General features: G+C 48.4%; 1 protein-coding gene across 1 annotated transcript in view; it reads left to right on the top strand.

Moving 5' to 3' along the window:
• Positions 1-12158: 12158 nt before the first annotated feature.
• Positions 12159-22450, top strand: part of SH2D4B (SH2 domain containing 4B) — a 90753-nt gene continuing 80461 nt past the window's right edge. Inside the window, exons 1-2 of the mRNA XM_008049890.1 lie at positions 12159-12342; positions 12662-12664. Of these exons, the coding sequence (XP_008048081.1) occupies positions 12159-12342; positions 12662-12664 (187 nt within the window). The remainder of the gene's footprint in view (positions 12343-12661; positions 12665-22450) is intronic.

Raw genomic sequence — 22450 nt, 5'->3', positions numbered from 1 at the left:
GTTGCAGGCTGCATGTGTAGATGGTTGTTTTTGTTTTTTTTTTTTAGTTGGAGCCTCGCTGTCAGACTGGAGTACAGTGGCACAGTCACGGCTCACTGCTGACTCAACTTCCTGGGCTCAGGTGATCCTTCCTCCTCAGCCTCCTGAGTGTCTTGGACTACAGATATGCTACGAAGCCTGGCTAATTTTTTATTTTTTATTTTTTTTTGTGGAGATGAAGTCTCGCTATGTTGTCCAGGCTGGTTTCTAGCTCCTGAACTTCAGCAATCCTCCTGCTTCATCCTCCCAAAGTGCTGGGATTATAGGCATGAGCCACCATACCCAGCCTGTAGATGATTCTTTAGGCCCAAGCAGTGACTCAGCTATCAGCAGGGGAGAACCCATGTTTTCTTCCAAGTTTAGATTTATTTTTATTCTATTTTTAAAAATCACAGATGCAGTCTAATATGGAAAGAATTGGAGTGGCCCCTAGGAGGGACTGAGCACCGTGTCCCTGGAGGTATGCAAATCCTGGTTAGACACTTCCTGTTCAGGATGATATGGCTGGGGCTGGGTGGGTTTTGTGCTGCAGGGACCACAGCAAGCCTTTCCCTGAGAGACGGAGATCCTTCCCATACCCTCTGTTAAAGATAATTTTTAAAAGACGTGACTCATAAATATTTCATGTGCACATGTCAAATACTTTATTTAACTTATTAATTAAATGAGAGAGCTGCTAAGATTAACAACCAGTTCAAAGGAAAAATCACAGTGAACTATAAGTCTACATGGAGTAAAGGAATGTTGAAACTTTTTCTTTCAGGAGGAAAGGGGTCAGTTGAATCTTATTTGGATATATGCACATCTATAGTTAAGAATTATTTTGCATTAACTCTACAACTTAGAGAGTTGTAAAGGAGCTCAAGGTAATAAAGCCTAGAGTCAGATAACTGGAAAGGTGTGCCTTGATACAGTTTTCCACTGGAGACACCCAGAATCATTTTTGCATAATCCAAATTTTGTTCCACCTCTTGTCCATCTGGTGGAACTCACTTTTAAAATAGGACCCAGGCAGGGATCCAAAGGAGCCAATCTTTTGTGGTGAAAAATGAAGCCTGGGTGTTAGAGCAATTGCCAGGTGCCCTAGGTAAGGGCTAGCCTCTGTGAGAGGCATCTTGGAAGCACTGGCGGTCCTCTCAGTAGAGAATGGATGGCTCAGGCCATGTCTGCCAGTGTGTCTGTCGAGCTGCATTAGATCTGTCTCCCCATCTACTTCAGCAGACATCTCAATTGCTGCATCCAAAACTGCTGTTTTTCTTTTCTTTTCCCAACCCCAAATTCCATCCATACCCCCAGACTGCTCCTCTCCCTCTTCCTCATCTCAGCTAAGGGCACCCAGTGGCCAAATCCAGGACTATGTATCACCTGCGCTGTGTATGACATCAGGTCACCTAGTCTAAAAGTTAAACATCTAATCAAGAGGTCCTTAAGGCTTCAGTCCCTGGAATAACCATCATGACAGATTTCTATCTTTCTCTTTTTTTTCTTCTGAACAATTCCTAGGACTCCCTTTGTTTGCAACATGTGCATTCAAATCTTTAAATGTTTGGAAGCATGCTTACTTCCTTTTTTTGTGGATCTCGAAGTGATTCCTGGAGGCTGGGGGGTGGGGGTGGGAGGACTTGGGTAGTATACAAGAATCAGTAATGGATGTTCTAAGCAACTGGGGATGTTGGGGTTTCCCAGCCCCTGGCTGACAAACTCTTCCCTCCTTCGCCCCAACACAATTCTCACAACTGGCAATGGTGAACATTTAAAATTTGCAATTGTAGTCTTTTTTTGTCCCCTACAACTCCCTCTCCCCTTACCTCAAACCTGTACCAGGATAGGTATTAGCCACTGGCCTTGGAGTGGATATTCAGTGTCGTTTTCAAGGGAAAATCTGGAACTGAGACATCTAGGGCCAAAAGCCCTTCTTCAATCCATGCACTCAAGTGCAACAGTCAGACATCCTCATAGAAAACCTGCTGTGGGCCCAACACTGCCAGGCTTGTGGGGGTAGGAGGAGAGAACACCTTAATCCATTTTAAGTAAGAGGAAATGGGCTCTGACGAAGGAACTTGTCCATTGCCACACAGCTAGGAAGTGACAGAGCCACATTTACAGTCCAAGATTTTCACTCCAAGGACTATTCTCCCTCTGATGACACTAATTCGCAGAGCACAATCAGCAAGCAAGGACGCAGGCAAGCGCTGGAGGCAGGCAGTGATGTAGCAAAGTGAGAAGGTGTGTGGTGCACATGTAAGAGCCTGGGACCAGGTACCATTTCCGCTGTAAAATGGGCACAGTAATTCCAATACTGTAGCTTGTACCTTAGAGCAATGGATCTCAAAGAGTGATTTCCAGATCAGCAGCTGCAGCATCATCCCTGGCACTTGTAAAAATGCAAATTTTATGTCCCTCCCTTCAGAACCAAGGGACCAGAAGCTCTGCGCTATGACTCAGCGGTTGGTTTTAGCCAGTCCTTAGGTGATTACAGAAGGAGAGAGTCAGAATAGACTAACCACTATAACAGACATCTACACTTTGGTGGTTTTGAAAAATAAGTGTTTATTTTTTTCTCCTGTCGCAGTCCCTGGTAGGTTGTTGGTAGCTCCATGCAGTCTTTCAGGGACCCAGGCTCCTTCCATGTTGTGGCTCCATGCTCCTCTAGATGTTAGAAGTTTCTCTAGTTAGCTTGGTGGTTGAGGAAGAAGATGAGGTTCAGGGAGTGAGGATCTGAGGAACTAGAATCTACTTGTGCCACATTCCATTGGCCAAAACTCAGAAACCATATTGAACTACAGGGAGCTGGCAAAGGTCTAGCTATGTGCCCAGGCGGAAGAAGAGAGGTCAGATACTAGAGGATGGCAGTGGCTATGCCCCAATTCCCATGGTTTATGAAAGTAAACCTTGGAACGGGATTTCCTGACTTTCTAGTTCTCTGTGTGTAGGGAATTTAGGACCCAGTCTGTGGTGGATGGGATTGCCTCACTCACAGCCTCTGCTTAGGCTTCTCTCTGCTCCACAGGGTGTCCTGGAGGCAGTGGGCTCCTCTTCATGCCTAGCGGGGACATGGGCTCTGTGCCCAGATTTAGGGACAGACAGCACACTAATTCCTGTCAGCACCCTTTAGATTGGTCACTGAGGAGGAGTCCCCAGGTTTGTGTGGCCTGGAAGGACTGTCCAGAGTCTGCTTGAGGACAAGAGTCTGGGAGGTGGGCGTGGGAGGGGCAGGAGTTCAGTGAGACCTGCGTTTGAGTCTTAGATCCCTCATTAGCAGCCGTGTGACCTTGCGACTCAGTTTCCTCAAGTATGAACTTGAGATAACATTGCTTGCCTCATCATATTGTTCTAAGAATTAAATGAGATACGCAAAGCCCCTGGCATGGTACCTGCTGCCACACAGTGAGCATGTGAGACTGGTTAGCAGTTTGGCCCTCGTTGCTCCACCAAGAAGGACATGGAGATGGAAGGGTGGCACAGGGCTGGCCTGGGTGTGTTGGGTTCACTTGAGTTCTCAGCCACTCATCGAACAAGGGCACTGCTGCTCTTTGCTCCAGGTCAGGGGCCTGGGGGCTGGTGGAGCAGGGCTTGTGGTTTGGATGGGCTCGTCTGAATGAGAGAGGCAGCAGACAGGCCAATAGTCTGTGTGGTCTTTAGTGGATACCAGGGCACTTGGGAGGGCCTGTGGGAGGCTGTCCATAGTCTGTTGCCATCTGGGGCCCCAGAGTTCCTTCCTGCCTTTGAGTTCCTAAGAGTCAGTCCTAGACTGAGACTTACTCAATCCATTACATTTGTGCTAAGTGGCATCACTTCAGGGGAAACTGGATGGAGCAAAAGGTTTCCTAATTAGCATGACTCACCTCCACTAGAAACTGTCCGTTGTGTCAGCGCCTTCCCAGAGAGGCAAAAGAAGGGCGTTGGGGCCCCCACATCTCTCTAATGGACCCCACATCCAACAAGGAAGCATGTGGCTGGATTCAGAGCCCTGGGAGGACTTCCTGTGGGAAATATGCCATCAGGAAGGACCCTTAGTGATGGTCTGGTCCAGGTTCATCACTTCCTTAATCCCATGTCGTGCCCATCTCTGCAGTGTCCTTGGCAAGACAACAGAGATAGTCAAGTCACTAGACTGGTCAGGACACTGGTTGCAATTGTCTAAAACAAGGTTAAGCAAAAGGGGGTTTACAGGTTCCCACAGCTGGAAAGGACAGTGGGAGTTTTGCAGATTAAGAGAGGAACCGGGGCTGTGGGGGCTGGGAGGGGCCTTACCATGGGTATCTCTGTCTCTGGTCCTCTCTTCACGGTGGCACTCTGTTCCCTCCTAGTGCACACACAGACCTTTCCCTGCAGGGCAACACAGGTGCCTGCAACCCTGTTAGCGACCATCGTAGAAAGTCAGCCAATTTTTCTCAGTGTCAATCCCAGACTCAAGTATCAATCCCAATCAGAGTGTCAATCCCAGACTCAAGTCACAGGCCTGTCCACTACTCGACTTTTTCTTTTAAACCAGGAGTACGAGGAAGCTCCGGAGGCAGACGGAATTAGCCACCACAGCCTACTCCCCCATTACTATTTTGATTCCTCAAGTTACCTGAAACCAAGCCCCAGATTAAGAAACAGAGCGTACATTGTTGCCCACTGTGTACCTGACTGACTCACACATACCTTATCCATTTAATGTGGACAAAAGCCCTGTGGAATGCCCTATGGGTTACCTGTGCGCAGATGAGGACAGTAAGCCATGAAAAGGAGAAGGACTGCCTGAGAGGTCTTGGGCTATAAGGCTGAGTGCAACCCTGGGCTCTGCTGCCATATTGTAAACATGAGTGGATGTTCAGTTGTTTACAATGTCAGTGTGGGTGTCCTCGTCCATTAGAGATACTCAGATGCCAGCAATTCCATGGCGAGGAAGATCTCAAGACCTCCCCATGATTTCTACCAGTTCCGAGGGACTCATGTTCCAGCATCCCCTGTGTCCCAGTTCCTGTGCCCTTTAGTGATCTGTTCAGCTCTGTCCTATTCTGGCAGAGTTGAATAAAATTCACAATAAAAAAAATATGAAATTTCATAGCAAGTGTTCTGATGGAGATTTGGAGCTGAGCATGGTTGCTCACACCTGTAATTTCAGCAGAGCATTGCCTGAGCTTGAGGGTTTGAGAACAGCCTAAGCAACTTGGCAAGACCTTATCTCTACAATAAATAAATAAATAAAAATTAACCAGGCGTGGTGGTGTGCACCTGTAGTTCCAGCTACTTGGAAGGCTGAGACAGAAGGACCACCGTAGCCTAGCAGGTCGAAGCTGCAGTAGCCATGAGTGTGCCACTGCACTCCAGCCTGGGCAGCAGAATGAGACTCCGACTCAAAAGAAAAATTGGGGGTGAGGTGAGCCACAGCCTCGGATTGTATAGTCTTCTCCCTCTCTTCTTCCCCTGTTGTCTCTGCAGCTCAGAAACCCAAACTTCCAGCCCTCTGTTCTGTGGAGCAGCTCAGCTCAGCTCACCTATCAGCTTCACCTTTGAGTCTAGCAAGGTGCTCAGAAGATGAGAGGCTTCCTTTTTTTTTTTTTAAAGAGACATGGTCTTGGCTGGGCTCGGTGGCTCAGCCTGTAATCCCTGCACTTTGGGAGGCTGAGGTGGATTGCTGGAGCCCGCGGGTTCGAGACCCACCCAGGCAACTTGGCGAGACTTTGTCTCTACAATAAATCAAAAATTAGCTGGGTGTGGTAGCGAGCGCCTGTAGTTCCAGCTACTTGGACGGCTGAGGCGGAGGGATCGCCGGAGCCCAGCAGGTTGAGGCTGCGGTGGCTGGGAGCATGCCACTACACTACAGTCTGGGCGACAGAGTGAGACTTCAACTCAAAAAAAAAAAGAGAGACATGGTCTCATTACGTTGTCCAGGCTGCTCTCGCTCCTGGGTTCAAGCAATCCTCCCGTCTCAGCCTCTCAAAATGCTGGGATTACAGGTGTGACCACCACACTCAACCAATCTTTTCTTTTAATAGGATTTGTTTGTTCTCCTTAGAAAGCATAGGGGCAAAACTATTCTTTTTTCCTGAGACCATATTACATGTGATATTTTACAACCTGCCTTTCTCCTTACCGATACAGTATGAGCACCCTCTTATGCCAATACTCTTTTTAACATCAATTCTAATGGTTGTGTTACAGTATTCCTATGGATATGCTCTGGTTTATGAATATAAATCCCTTTTATCGAACACATCAGTTATTCTGAAATTTTCACTGTTGTGACTAATGCTGCAATGATTATTCTTGTATATGTCACAGAACCCCTAGAGGACATGACCACTGAGGGGTGTGCTGGTAAGATCACAGGCACAGGTGAGGATCTAGCACATTGTCCCAGCTTCATTGATTACACTTTCATACTCTGCACTGTTTTGAACTGCTGTTTTGATGACATACTAATAATTTAGTAGAGCTCTTTCTTGGTTCAATCTACCTGTTCTTGTATTGGGACTGAGATGTTTAATTTTGTAAGATTGAATACTGTAGAGAGTTGAATATTCCTCAATGTTTTCAAGGCTGCTCTCATCTGTTCATTCTTTTGGTTAACTTGGGAATCATTTTATCAAGTCTCTCCCCACTTCCAAATTCCTTTCAGATTTGGCTTGATTTGAGATTAAATGTATAAATTAACTGGAGATTGCATTTGTTACATATTGCTGTATAACAAATTACCACAAATTTGCTTAAAGCAACATGTATATGAGGGGGTGCCCAAAAAATGTATACACATTTGAAGTATGACGATCACTCAAAAGATGGTGTTAATCAAATGAATGCTAGCGTTACCATGTGACAGGCAGGACAGTCAAAGAAAATGGCAGAAGCACAGTTGAGCGAACGTCATACTACACATTGCTACCATAATTTAATTCAACTTTGAAAAGAAATACATAGATAACATCTCTTAAAATGAGTGCACAATTTTTTTGGAACCCTCTGTGTATGTGTTTGCGTGTGTGTATCATACTTCTCTGAGGCGTCAGAAATCTGGGAGCAGCTTAGCAGGGTGACTGTGGCTCCAGGTCTCTCATGAGGTTGCAGTGAAACTGTTGGTCAGGGCTACGGTCACTCTTGATCAGAACTATGAGGGTCCTCTTCTACCCTCATTCTGTGACTATTGGCAGGCTTTAGTTCTTCACCTGGCTCTCAACATGGTCTTCCCTGGAGTCAGTGATGAGAGAGAGAGAGGGAGAGGGAGAGGAGAAAAAGGAGAGAGAGAGAGAGGTGACTATGCAAGGGTGTGAGTTGAGGGTGAAGATCATTGGATCCATCTCGGAGATGGCTAAAACAGATTAACTGCACACTTTCTTAGTATGAATGTGGCATGTTCCTATACCAACTTGAATTCTAGGCGTGCTCTCAGTGAAGATATGTACTTTTCTTCATGACAAGTTCCCACATTGTTAAATTAATTCCAAGTATTTCATATTTCTAGTTCCTATTGTGAAAAGGACTTTTTTCCTCACAATGTGTTTTTCTAAGTAGTTGTTACACTCATACAGGGGCACTTTTTTTTTTTTTTTTTTTTTTGAGTCAGAGTCTTACTCTGTTGCCTAGGCTGGAGTGCAGTGGCACACTCCCGACCACTCCAGCATCAACTCGCTGGGCTCAGGCGATCCTTCCACCTCAGCCTTCCAAGTAGCCAGAACTACAGGCACACACTGCCATGCCTGGCTAATTTTTTGATATATTGTAGAAACGAGGTCTCACCAAGTTGCCCAAGTTGGTCTCGAACCCCTGGGCTCAGACAGTCCTCTCACCTTGGCCTCCCAAAGTGCTGGAATTACAGGTTTGAGCCACCGCACCTGGCCCACTTGATTTTTATGCCCATGTTTTTTCAGTGGAGACAAGACAGAAACTAAGCTGTCACCTGCTTATGTGGTGGCTGTGACAGGCTCAGAGATAATGGGGTTCTTTGGCTGCCACTGACCCTGCCTGTGATCAGAGGCGTGTGATCAGGGAATGAAGAGGAAGCCAGAACAGGTGGCCTATGGCAGAGCCATCAGTCCACCTTGTGCCCCAAATTTAGCCTGTCTGACCATGACTCCCAGGTCCAAGGCTCCATCAACCCCTTTCCAGAGCCCTGTTCTGGATACTTTCTGAGCGATCACACAGGTTCTGGTCAATTTTACCTTGAAAGTTTCTTCATTTTTTCCAGTAGATACTTATCAAGCACTGCTGTGTGCCAGGCAGTGTTTTAGGCACTGTGGACATCAGTGAACCAACCAGATGAAAGCCCTTGCCCTTGGGGAGCTTATTATTTAGTAGGGAGAGACAAAACATATATGACATTTTACAAAGTGCTGAGGAAAATAAATAGAGCAGGGGAAGGGTAGAATCAGAAGTCTAGAGGAGTGAAAGTTTGAGCAAAGACTTATAAAAGGTGATGGAACCAAGTGGGTTCTAGGCAGAAGCCATAGCTAGTGGAGGGTGCCTGACTGGAGGGTTTGTCCGACAGCAGGCCAGTGGGCCCAGCAGGCCAGTGGTCTGGAGCCAGCCATGCAGGGGAGGGAGGTGGGAGATGCCATGTGAGAGCGTGGGGTGGACTGGGAGAGCTCATGAAGGGCCTTACAGGCTCTTATAGGGACTTGGGCTCCGAGTACAATGGGTTTTGAGCAGAGGATTGACATGATATGATTAGGTCTTAAAGGGATTTTAGGGGGAAGCAGAGTACCTGATAGGAATCTCTGGGACTCCAAGTTTTGACCTCCCTTGCCCTCACTGGCAAAACTGGTACAATCTATATCACCTTCTCCTGGACTTTGGCCAGGAGCTGACTGGCCGGTGTCCCTGCCTCCTGCTCTCAGTCCCCTCTCCACATCAATGCCAGCGCTGCCTCTAAGAGAAGCTGTAAAACCCTTCTGCAGCTTAGGAACCCTAGGGGACATGGATGTTTTCTCTATCTGACTTCCTAGCTTTCCTGGCATAGGGAAGTCTGGCATTGCTGCAGGTCTCTCTCTGGGGGTGGGTCCCTGCCCATAGGCACAGACCTGTAGAGGCCTGTTCTTTTAGACCACATTTTAAGACTTTTCAAGTGCATTGTATTTTGGTCATATGAATTAGATAAGTACATCTTGTGTAAAACAACAAGGAATTATCTAAAGTGGTCTTTCTTCCCATTCCAAGAAGAAACCAAGAAACAGTGCTAAACAATCAAATGTATGATCTTCCGTATTTTTCCCCTTTGCCTCTGCAGAAGTAATCAGACATATACAAATTTTTATTATTTATTTATGTATTTAGAGACGAGGTCTTGTTATGTTGCACAGCCTGGTTTTGAACTCCTGACCACAAGTGATCCTCCTGCCTTGGCTTCCCAAAGTGCTGGGATTATTCTGTACACGGTATTCTGCATGTTGCCTTTTCATTTTTATCAGTCGTGGCCATTTCCCTTCGCCAAACAGACAGTCGAGCTCATTCCCTGTCACCCGAGTGGCGCTCCATACTGGGCGACCCCCACTCCCACCAAGGGACAGGGTGGTGGTTTCTAGTCACTTGCACAACAGCACTGCTTGCGTGTACCTCCGGCCCCGGAAGGCACTGCGTTAGCGTGCAAAAGTCAACACATCGCACCGGCCGCTGACAAATGCAGGCAAAATAAACCCAGTTGAAAGGCGGCAGAAAACCTTGTGAGTACCCCAGGGCTCCCTCGCCAGGTTTCCAGCCGGAGACTCTGCTCTTCTGCGCGGCCTCCGCCCCTGAGGTCCCAGCCATTAGCATTCCTCTCGGTCCTCGCCGCGCAAAGCCCGCAGCTGGGCAGGGGGTCCTTCTGCATCCGGACCCGGGGTGCGTAGCCGGGGTTGCCGCCCTCCCTCCGCCGGTCCCGGGTCTCCCCCATCCAGTCTGCAGCTCCTCGCGGAGGCCACCGGCGCCGGATCCTGTCGCCAGGGGGCGCCCCAGACCGGGTCCAGCGGCCGCCCCCACCCCAGGGGAGGGCGGAGCCGCGAGTGGGCAGACGCCAGGCGGCAGGTGGCGCCAAGAGTGGCGGAGCAGCCCTCACCCGAGCCCGCCGGGGCCGCGTCTTTCCGGAAACCCGACCCAGCCTGCGCCCGGGCTGCCATCCACGGCTCGGTCACGGTCACGTCCCCGCGATTCGGTGTCACTTGGCCTCCTGCCCCACTGACCTGGGATTGCCAGGGGGCCCCCCTCCCCCGGCCTCTGTCGCACAAGGCAGGCGCTAGCGGGGGTCATTCTCGTCCAGCCACCGCCCACCCTCCCCCTCCAGGGTCCCCACAGGGATGACACCGTCACTACTCACGCTCCCCTCCAGCCTGGCCCATATAGCGTTCTGTCCTCTTTCCTTCTTGTAGGTGTTGGGCCCTTCCTCCCCTTGTCTCTTCTCGGCACGCGGGGTTCCCACTCCAACTGCGGTTAGGGCAAGAAAGATAATAGCTGGACCAGCGGCAGAAGATGGCTGGGGAAGACTGCTCTTTCCAGAAACGGGGGAGTCAGGACTCTGGGTGCGGGAGTCAGTGAAAGGCCTGAGGTGGGAGAAGAGAGATGAAGGAGGGGTGGGAGTCCAGAGCCACAACTTTGCAGGGGGAGCCTCGAGTCCTAGAACGTCTGGGTCACACTGACACCAGCCAGCTGGACCTGGGGGCGGGGAGCCTGACTCTACACTCCTTTTTGACTCCCTGCTTAAAGCTCATCTGAACCTGCTTAGTCCTTCCTGTTGTGCGTTAACCTTGCCGGGTGGGGGTGGGGTCTGGGGGGTGGGAGTGCTTCACTCTTCCATTACTCTTGAGTGCCTCACCCACCTTCTGCCCTCATGGGGATGGAAGGACCCATGAGGTCACCCATCCAACCAAGACCATTTGTTTTCTTCTGGTTCAGGTTACGTTTTCAAACCATCAACAGATTCCTACTTGCCAGTGGAGGTCAAATTTGAAAACTGGGGAGTCCCAACGTGGCAACTTACGGATTGGGTAGCCGTGGGCAAGTCACTTACCTTCTCTGAATCCCAATCCTCGTCTGAATAAAAGGATAGCACATGTGTAAGGTGAGCTTTCACCCTAAAGATCTCAGCAACAGCAGCTGCTACCCATCCTCACCCTCCAAAGAGAGGGTGGGTTTGCTCCTGGCAGAAGGCAACATCCTGCCCTGTCCAGGGTGCTTCTGATCAGGGCACAGAGAAAAGCCCATTTCATCTTCTTTCCTTTTGGTCAACTCCAGACACCTGCAATAAACAACAGCAAGATTAACAACAGCCATTAAAATTGGCCCTGGGGGGTTTATCTGTTGGCACTTGCATAGCTGAGGGATCTCTTTATTGGCAAAGGGGAAAGGATATCTGCTACTTTCATGTCCTTGAATTCTGTGATAAAATCCCCTTCAGTTGTCCCTTCTGATTCCAATTTGTTTTCTTTCTTGGCTACAATACAGACAGGAGGAAAGGTCTTTCCCCTCCCAAGGCAGAGTTTTAAAAGCATCACCATAATATGCCAAATGCTCTGGAAAAGAAGATTGGCAGTGAAGGAGCAGACAGAGTAAGGGGCTGAGGGTCCTAGCAGCTCCTGGCTAGCTCTTCTGTCCTCTGCTTGAAATTGGTTCAAAAGACATGGAATTCGTAGGCAAATCTGCCTCTTCCTCCTCCTCCTCTTATCTGCAGAGGAGAGATCAGTTCCCAGCTGGCCGGGGCAGTGTCATTGATACAGCTGGTGTCATTGTTACCTTCCACTAACAGATCACTCGACACCTACTGGCTTAGGCAGGGCTGGGCCCAGGCATTGCATGACTGAGCTGGAGGTGTGGGCCCTCCCCGTTGTCCCAGAACCCTAGGTGAGGCTGAGACGCAGGCGCTGCTGGGATGTGGTGATTGGTGACCCAACGGAAGGACTAGATTGCTCCTTGTGGCCGTTCCCCCTTGTAGGGTCCCCTCTGCCTCTTTGGTTCCTGCTGCTTGGCCTCTTTTGCTGTTCTGGGCAGAGGAGATGAGTTCGTCACTGCTGGGAGCTGAGGCAGACTGATGATGCTGCACCGATGATGCTGCCACCGAGAGTGGCCCCGGAGTGAGGAGCCCAGGGTGAAGAGCAGCCTAGGGTGTCCTGTCTGGCCTTGTGTGCCGGGTTGGCTGCTCTTCCAGCCTGTGCATACCAGGTGGCATCATGCTGCAGCAGATCCTGCATGACATGTACATCGACCCTGAGCTCCTCGCCGAGCTCAGTGATGTGCAGAAGCACATCCTCTTCTACAAGATGCGAGAGGAGCAGCTGAGGCGCTGGAGGGAGCAGGAGGCTTGGGAGACCCTGGCCCAGGCCGAGGGCCTCAGGCCCCCGAAGGCCAAGAGAGGTATGTGACTGCGAGTCACCGAGGGACTGGCTACCAGTTCTCCAGGAGGTGGAAAAGCTAGCGAGGCCAGACTGGGCTCTGTGTCAAGATGGGCACTGGTATGATGAGGCTGGGGGGCTTGAAACCTTTGTCCTGTGGGCATCTGGTTCCATGAGCCCGGGTTCTTGTCTTTTGATCAGGACTTTAGGGCTTCAGGGCTGCAGCAGGGGCTCTCCAAGGGTCCTGCTGGGGTGGGAGAGTGGGGACTTGCTTTGTCTTATTGTGAAAGGCTAAAGTTCTGTGAAGATGCCATTTGGACCTTAGAGTGAGCTCAGTTTAGCTGGTAATGGCATGGTAAGTGAGGGCATACTTGTGACCCTTACCGCTGGTTCTGGGCCAGGGTGCAGTGGAGACATGCAGTTCCTCTCTGCCTTGAGTGCATGGCACAGCAGCTCTCAACTAGGGCCTCTGCTGCTATTGTGTTTCTGCCTCCAGATCCTTGTGTAAGAGGGTGCTTTGGGCTGTGCCTGGAGCCCCACTGGGCATCTGGAGAGAGAGTGTCAGGGAACATCTTGCATAATGAGCGATGAGCCTCAAGTAGCAGTAGCAACTGCAGAGAAGAAGCAAGGGCCTTATCTATGTTTCAGGTGGTTTGTGTGAAAGCCATGTGCCAGCCAAGCATGTGGATGGGTATAGTGGATAAAGGAGGTGGTTCAGGACTCCGGGGCCAGAAGCAGGCAGGCTGCTGGGGCTTATCTTGGTGCAGGACCCAAGATCCTGCTGGGGCTGGGAGTTTATGTGGACGCTGCACTCACTTTATACTTTGCAAAGCTCACTGGCCTTCTCTCTCGTTTGCCTCCACAACAACTCCCCTCTTTGAAACTTTCAGTCCAGGACAAAGTCCTGTTTCAGGGTTGGGCATGCAGGACCCTTGGGGATCTGGCTCTTCTCCATGCCAGGCTCACTGCTGGCCCATCCCCATCATATGCCACAGGCCACACTCACATTCTTGCCTTTGCCTCTGGTCTTCGCATGTGTAGTTCTTACTACTGGGAATGTGTTCTGTCTTCATCCACCTGACAAACTCTTTCAGGACTGGCCCCATGCCTTGGAGTCTTTGGGGCTGCTCCTGGCATAGGGGAATACTTGCTCTCTACAGCCGCCTGGCACGTAGGATCCAGCCCTGCCCTAGCACCTGCCACCCTGTCATTGTAATTCCTCACCTGCATGCCTTGCTCTCCCAGTGGATTCAAAGCTGCTGGAGCATGAGGCATGCTCCATTCTGCCTTCCTCCCTTGGGCCTCACGCAGGGCTGGCACATGGTGTTCAATCCCTATTTGGAACAAGACACAGCAGGACCCAAGGGGGAAGTTGTGGTAGAGCTGTGCCTTGGCTGCAGGTGACTGGTGTCAAGGCTGGGGCCCTCTGGTCCAGGCTGCGCTGACAGCTGCACCACGCACTGGTAAAATGACAAGCTGTATCGCCAGCCCAACCCGGCCTGACCCCTGGGGCCTCATGTCATCTGTAGGGTGACTCTTCTGGGAGGAAGACAGATGCCTAAAAATTTAACTGCAAAAATATTTATACAGAGATTTGTCACACGTTGACATCTACATTTCTATGTATAAATTACACATTAAACTCATTTGAGTTTCTGGAGCAGAAGACTCTTTTCTGGTAATTAATTTTCTGATTTGTACAGACTGGAAAAGAAGGGAAACACACTGGGGAATGAGCATATCCAGGTCAGGATCCCATCTGGATTCCCAGCTCTTTGCTTCAGTCTGCCTCTTGGGACTGTCTGGGCTTGCCACCCAGAGGCCAGAGGGTGAGGGCCCTAACCAGGAGCCTGAAGAACCTTTTTGCTGGAGTCCAGGATGCATAGTGCCTGCTTCATGTCCTGGGGTCATGATGAAGGGTCAAAACAGCCTCATACCTTGTCCACAAGCTTTACGTTGACCTGTAAATGCCAGTCCTGTCCTTACTGTTTCCATATTCCTATGGAGTGGCAGGACAAGCCCCGTGACCCCATTTCAGATAAGGAAGGTGAGGTTCACAGAATTGATGCAATATATCCAAGATCACTCAACTATTACACCTGTGACCTGGGGTCTGGTGACTGACCTTTTCTATTCATTTACTTCCAAACTCAAGACTCCATTTAAACAAATGATCTGTGCATATGTTCATTTGTTCAACCATTCACTTATCCACCATTACGAAATGCTGACTGGATGGTGCTTAGGTCCTGGAAATTGTGAGTAGATGGATCATAGGGAACCCAGTCGAACAGAACACCAGGGCTGAGGCTTGATGCTATGTGGCGTCTCAGGGCAACAGTGTGCAGGGACAGATTCCATTGACTGGATCTTTTCCTTTCCTTCACAGGCTGTTTCCTTGGTTCCTCCCCCACAGTTTGTCCTGAAGGAAGCATCTCCTTTGCCCCTGTTGAGCTGTGTGCTGGCCCCTTGGGATCCCTGAGCTCATTCCTAGTCAGCCTGAAATTACATTGTGCCTCCTCCTGGCCATTGTCCCCAGTCCTGCTTGTCCTCCCTTTCCCTTCTCTTCTTTTCTGGGTACATTTCCCAGCTCCTCGCAGACCTGACCTCAGCAATCCTAGGACTCAGGTAACACTCCCCATGGTACTGCGGGCAGGCAGGACAAGGTGTGCCCTGTCCCCTTGCAGTCCTCAAATTGTGTCTGGTGAGAGTGGGCATAACACTGGTGATGTTGGTCATTCTTAATTAATAGAACCTCAGGGGATTTACTGATCCTGAGATACACATTTGGAACCCACAGAAATAAGCTGGGGTGACAGTTTGGAGGTATATTGTGAAAGGAAAGAAGGAGGGGAGATGAGGTCACAGCTGGCACACATCATTCCCTTGAGCATGTGGCATTTCTTTTTGGTTTTCACATTACACATTGCTGAGAACCTTCTAGTGTTCTACAGTTCTCTGGAAGATGTAGACCCCCCAGTTTGGTAGTTTTCTCATGTGCCATCACATTTATGGTTTTATCGCATTTCTGACAAAATTTGTTGTCCAATGGGAATTTGGGTTATTATATTGACTTGGAGAAGGCATGTGATCACGTTATGTTCCTGAAAAATTTAAACCAGGTCAAGCCCCTCCATCATTATTACCATGACTCATGCCGTCTCGTCCCCCTCTTTGTTCCCCTTGGCCACCACAAGGATGCACACCCTGTGTTAAGAATGACAAACTTTACAACCTCGTGAGACTCTTCTGTGCTTGTTCGCTTATCCCAGTTTCTCATGACTGGAGCTGGTGTGGTCTGAGGATACGACTCGGGACATGTGTCCACACTGCTGATCAGGAAGCTTCCTTGTTGAGACCTGTTGGTTCTGCTCTGATTGACAGTTTCTGCCAGTCAAGTTGGTTCCTCCACGATCACCTCCTCATTGGCCTGGAGGCCTCTGCCTGGGAGCCAGACATCATTCCTGTTCTCCTGTTTGTGAACCAAGTCTGCATACTTAGGGGATGCTTCTTTTTCTTTAGGTGTTCCACGCAGTCAGCCCTGTGTCAGAAGCCCCGCACCCCTCTGCCAGCTCACTGGCCTGCCCTCATTCCAGCCTGTGGTGTGCTCTAAGCCCTGTGGGGCTCCAACCTGCACTGCCCCTGTCCTCCACAGCTGGACTCATGATGAGCTTCCACCACTCAGGCCTACTGTCTGCCGGCTGTGCCTGGAGTCCGAGAGAGTCACCATCTTCAGTATTCTCCCTGGGTCTCAGCATTAAGTACCCCCCAGTGTCCTATGGGAAGCTGCATAATGGAATCCTTCTCACTGGACATCTGCCTTCTCTCTGTTTCCTGGGGAACTATCCAGTTACCCTGGCAACCTTGCTAGATCTGAGCCCTCCTGGCCTCAGTATGTCCCCTTTCCAGACATGGGAGTCCCGACTTTGAACGCCAACCCTGCAAGGAACACTGCACCTGCCTGCAGATATTCCTAGTGCTATACAGTGACCCTGGCCTCACGCTCAATCTTACAACTCCTTTTCCATACAGCAGCCAAAGACCTTTTGACACATCAATCAGTTCATGCATCCCCCTGCCTTGGTGGCCTCCATTGCGTTCACAATAAGATATGAATGGTTTTTGCTGGTACCTGCCTACTTCTCCAACCTAATTTCCTCCATGTGTCCCTCTGCGTGGAATGCTCTTTCCCCGAATCCTCATAAGGCTGCTTCCTTGATCATGAGTCTCTCGGTTAAATGTTGAGTTCATCACTGACCACCCACTCTCAGTGAACTCCGTCCCAATCTCCTTCTTACAACATCCTACCACTTTTCTTCCTAGCACTTGCCTCATCTGAAAATTTTGGTTTTAAAAAATTGTGGTGAAACACACACAATATGACATTTACCATTTTAGCCATTTTAGAGTGTGCAATTCACTGACAATTAGCACATTCACAGTATTGTCCAACTATCACCACTGTCTAGTTCCAGCACATTTTTAGCACCCTGAAAGGAAACCCCATGTCCATTAACAGTCCCTCCTTATGCCCTACTCCCCTCAGCCCCTGGAAGCCCCTGATCTGCTTTCTGTCTTTGCAGATTTGTATCTCCTCCTCCTTTTCCTTCTCATATCCCTACTCTTCTTACTCTTTTTTCTTTTTCATGTCCTCCTCCTCTCTTTTTTCTTCTTCTTCCTCTCCTCCTTCTCCTTCTTCATATATCTGCTTATTTATGGTCTGTCCCCTTCATCAGCCTTAAAGTGTCATGAGACCACTAACATTGCTTGCACTGTTGAAGCTTCTATCCCAGAATCGAGACCAAGACCTAGGGTAGGATTGGGTGTATGTGGCTGAGTAGTGGCTCACACCCCTGCATGTGTTGTGTCAGAGGGGCTTGACTGGAGGGACAGATGTTAAAGGATTTCTTTTTTGAGTAAAAGTCTGTGGGTTGTGCAATACAATCATTCCCCTAGACCTTGACCATCTTCAGTAAAAGTATAAAAAAATCACAATATACTTGTGCTTTGGGATTTGTTGGGGATGCTGGTATACAATAATGTACACAAGAGTAGTGACAACTCTGTCGTCTTTTCATTATACTTATAAGTCATTCCATTTTCACTTCTAGGATTTTGCCTCAGATTTTAGCTTGACTGCTTTTTTCTTTGCATTTACTTAGTGTACATTTGCCTGCATTCCCCCCAGCCTTTTGATGCCATTTTGTTTTAGAAAACTCTATTGAAGAATGTATATTAAATAGCATATGGCATCTTAAAACTTATTTTAGTAAATGTATTCAAGACCATTATCTTTATCAGGAATGAAACATTATTTACTGTAGATTAGAAACATAAGCATGTTTTTATATTCTTCTCCATGATTTTGTTGGTAGGGATGTTAGATCAGATTTTAGATCGATTTTTGTAATGCCTTTGTTTACATTACTTATTTCATCTTTCAAGGTTTATTTTTTATGCTTTTAGTAGAAGTCTCATAACCAAATTGTAATAACAATTATTACTTGGACATTAACTCCACTATGTATTGGTTTCATTGTTTCCTATACTTTTTTCCCTCTGAGGGAAGGTATAAATATTTTATTCCTCCCCCCATTATACAGGTGATTTAGCCAAGGAAGAAGTGGATCCCTCAAGGTTCAGATTCTTAGCATGGTACAGTGAAGTTACTCAGCACCAAGGGAAATCCATGCTTGAAACTGTTTTCTGCCCCATTCCTATTCTTGCTGTTATAAAGTATTCTTGAGACACCATTGATTTTGGCATCCTGTTTTTTTTGTTTTGTTTTGAATTGGAATCTTACTCTGTCACCCAGGCTGGAAGTCAGTGGCACAATCACTACTCACAGCCTTGACCTTCTGTGCTCAAGTGATCCTTCCGCCTCAGCCTTCTGAGTAGCTGGGACGACAGGCTTGTAACATCATGCCTGGCTAATTTTTTGATTTTTGTGACGATGAGGTCTCACTTTGTTGCCTAGGCTGGTCTTGCACTCCTGGGCTCAAGCAATCCTCTTACCTTGGCCTCCCAAAATGCTAGGATTACAGGCATGAGCCATCATGCCTGGCTGACAAGCTGATTTTACCCAAACCCCTTCTACAATTTTTCTGTTTATTCTAACAGTTTCTTGGTTTGTTCACTTGGATTATCTAGGGACGGAAACTGTGTCAGAGCACTGGGGAGTCAGGGGAGTGGGTGCTCCGGATATTTGGACTACAGCTCTTTTGCAGCTGTTGCTCACGACCTCTTTCCTGGGCACTGGGGATAGTGATTCCAGGACAGTTCGGGGAGGGGGAGGCAGGAGTTAGGGAGGCAGCCCACAGAATCTACTTCCCAATTTCTCATAGTGATGACTCACCAACAGTGCCCATTCCTTTTGTTAAGAAAATGTTTCCTGTTGCCATGCAGATCTCCAAGTAACAAGTCTCTTGAGGAAATGTTTTATCTTTTTTCAGAGGATATATGTGATAAGGAGAGAAAAAGAGGAGGGTATCCAGAACCCTGTGGAAGACACTAATTAGTGCTGGGAAAATAAATAAAAAGTCTCTTGTGCCATGAGAATTGGTAACCTGAGGCTGAGTGTGGGTCCTAGGGACCGGTTAAGGCAGCAGAGGATGAGTAAGGGTGTTGACAGCTTCTGAAGGGGAGCTCGGAAATCACATAAGAAGAAAATCATTAGAGGTGGATCCATTGGTAGCTAGATGAGGTGGCTAATGCCTGTAATCCCAGCACTTTGGGAGACCGAGGCAGGAAACTTGCTTGAGCTCAGGAGGTCGAGGCTGTAGTGAGCCATGATCATGCCACTGCACTCAGCCTAGGTGACAGAGTAAGACTCCACCTCAAGGAAAAAAAAAGTGGATCCATGGTGACACAGGGCTGTCCACCTGACTCCAGAGAGATGCCCTAGTACCTGTTACCTGTAGGTAGGCACCCCTTGAAACTCTGAGGTGTATTTGGAGGGCACTGCCCACTCCTCCAGACTTCCCACCCCAGGGAAGTTCCATTAACTCATCTCCCGAGGGTTTCTAAGGTAGGAAATAACATCATAGACTATTTTTCCACTCTTGAGCTGGGTTGATACTATATTTTTTTCTTAAAAAACTTTTTATTTTGGACGCATTTGGTGGCTCAGCCTGTAATCCCAGCACTTTGGGAGGCCAAGGCGAGTGAATTGGCTGAGTCCGCGGGTTCGAGACCAACCCCGGCAACTTGGCGAGATCCCATCTCTACAATAAATCAAAAATTAGCTGGGCATGGTAGTGCTCACTTGTAGTTCCCGCTACTTGGAAGGCTGAGGTGGAGTGTCACCAGAGCCCAGCAGGTCGACACTGGGGTTGCCGTGAGTGTGCCACTGCACTCCAGCCTGGGTGACGGAGTGAGACTCCGACTCAAAAAAAAATTATTTTAGATTCAGTGGGTATAAGTGCATGTTTATTACATGGACATTTTGTGTGCTGGTGGGGATTGGACTTCAGCTGACTCATTCCCCGGATAGTAAACAATGTACCTAATAGGTAACTTCTGAACCCTAAGCCTTCCCAGCTTCCCTTTTTTAGTGTCCTCAGGGTCTATTATTTCCACCTCAATGACCATTTAACTCTCATGTATAAATGAGGACTTGCAGTGTTTGGTTTTCTGTTTCTGAGTTAGTTTGCTTAGGCTGATGTTCTCCAGTTCCATCCACGTTGCTGCAAAAAACATGATTTCCTTCTTTTTTTATGGCTGCTGATCCAGGCCACCTGGCTTTTCATTCTGGTTTCACAGGGGTGACCTTGGAAAGTCACTTTGCAGTGGGAATAGCAACCTTTTCCCAACAGTTGTTTGGTGGATTCAAAGAACTTCTTTGACAAGTGATGAAGCTTCTGCCACCATACAGGCCCATAAGAACCAAGTCATATTCAATTCCTTCTTTTCCTGGTTCTGGTGGCAAATACCCTTGGAATTAACTCAGGTTTCTTCCTGAGTGCTCTATCACTGGTTCTAGGCTAAGGGAGCAGCCACACCACTGCCTGGCCAACCCGTCTTTCTGGAATTTCAGCAATGGGAGGTGACTTAGAGGGTGGGGCCCTTCCAGTGGGTGTCAAATCATCACCCCTTGGTGGTTTGCAAATTTATTTTTTAGGATATATCGGAGGAAATCCAGTTTTTCCAATAAAAATCTGCTCTTGGTCCTTGGGATACTGATAGGCTTTCCAATGGATGATGTAAAGGTGTGGCATTATGGTGGGTATGGGAAGAGTCCACGGGGAATTGTTGTGATGTGATGGTAATCAGAGGCACAGCTTTTGACCTGGGATACCCAGGTTGTGACTGTAGACATGGACCCCTCTTGAGCAAGGCAATGGGACAAAGGCTGAGAGTCTTTGAAAGACATGATGAAACTTGGTGTGTGTGTGGGTGTGTGTGTGTGTGTGTGCACGCGCGCGCGCGTGTGTGTGTGTGTGTGTGATTGGCTTGTGCTGCTGATAGTTTGGGGCATATGGGGAGTAGCTGGGGACCAGACCTTTCTTCTCCACCCATCAGGACAAAGTAGACATTCTCTGTGTCTCCTTGCTGAAGGAATTAGACATAGAGTTGTGGTTGGAAGTGAGATGTGTTGATTTCCCAATGATAATTACACCAAGTCCCAACACATGTGGGACATCATGGCCTTAGTGGGAGATCTTCTTGAATCTGTCCTTGTTCTAGCAAGAGAGGGTCCAGGCTTTACAGGAGATGTGCTCTTGAGTTGTGAGTGAGGTGGGGAGCCATTTACAGTTACAGGAGACAGTTGTGGTAGGTTCTCCATTCAGTTTTGTGGTATTGACATTGATGGGATCACACTTTCTGGCTCCCCAGCCTCCTGTTCTGCCTCAGTATGGTGGCCAGGAAGGTAGGACAGCTATACAGATGAGTGAACCCTTCAGAGGTGCAGTTTCAGCATCACTAAGATGCATCACTTCCCTGCTGCAGCTCACGTCCTTCATCTGGAATGGGGAAGGGGGTTAATGAAACCGTCTTCCTCCCTGGCTGGTTGTGAGGATTGAATGGCTACTGTGTAAATTGCCCAAAGTCCACCCTGCATGCATGGAACCAGCTTCAGGCTTCTGGTACCTTACTACCTACTCCTGTTTCCTTCCTGCTTTCCCCAAGTTCTGTGGTGTGGTTCTTAGTGAGGCATCTGTGTCTGCAAAAGGCACCAGGGCTCACTGCTCTCCCCTCTAGCACCAGCACTTTTAGAAGCTGTAAAGTCCTCAACTCACCAGGTGGGCAGGGAGAGTAGTCAGGGCAGAGGCTGTTGTGAGTGGGTGAGGGGTTACTCATGGTACCTGGCAGGTGTGGGTGTCCTCAGGGTTGGGGGCTGCAGTTTTTGTGGCTGTGGAGAAGAAGTAACCTTATGTGGAGCCTTTAATTGTCAGCTTTGAACATCCTGGATCCACAAGGAAAGAAGAACTAGCAACCTTGTTCAGCTGAGGGTTTTTCGTAGGGGCAGCCTGAAGGGGTCCCCAGAGAGGACACAGCTTCTAGATGCCAAAGAGGAAAGGCCAGGGTGGGAGGCCAGTCTAAGAGCAGCTGCATTCTTTGGAATGAAGGAGAACTCACCCAGCTAGGGTGCCTGTCTGGCCTTGCTAGGCTTTTTAAGGACCTCAGTTTATCTGACCCCTCAGTGACCTGGAAGATGTATGCTTATGTATTTTGTAAAATCTGAGGACACTTGATTGAAAGATACACTATTATTTTATGCCCTACTAAGAAAACTGTAAATTAACCCATGATACACCAATGGTTATAAGACATTTCAGAATTGTTAAAATATATGTCTTTGAATCAGTGAAATGAGGTATCCTCTCCATTTTAGTCATGCAAGTGGAATCTCAGGAAGCCTTAGCAACCTGCTCTGGGAAATGATTAGGGGAGTTAAAATCTGAACCCCAGCCTGCTGGGATTCAAGTTCCTTGTGCTTCCTCCTATAACACAAGGAAGTTTCCTCCTCACAGCTTCTCTTATGATGAAAAAGATATATTTCAGGTGATTAAAGTTTAACAAAGAAAAGCAAAAACAAAACAAGATTATAAAAGTAATAAGGTATGAGAGTCTATTGGGGAAAGGGGAGGTTTTCTTGAAATAAAACACAAGGATAAAAGAAAAATAGT

Source organism: Carlito syrichta, unplaced genomic scaffold (assembly GCF_000164805.1).
Source record: "Carlito syrichta isolate Samal-C Ts95f unplaced genomic scaffold, Tarsius_syrichta-2.0.1 Scaffold56974, whole genome shotgun sequence".
Taxonomy (NCBI): domain Eukaryota; kingdom Metazoa; phylum Chordata; class Mammalia; order Primates; family Tarsiidae; genus Carlito; species Carlito syrichta.
The sequence above is the reverse complement of the archived record's forward strand: the minus strand, read 5'-3'. Positions and strand labels throughout refer to the sequence as shown.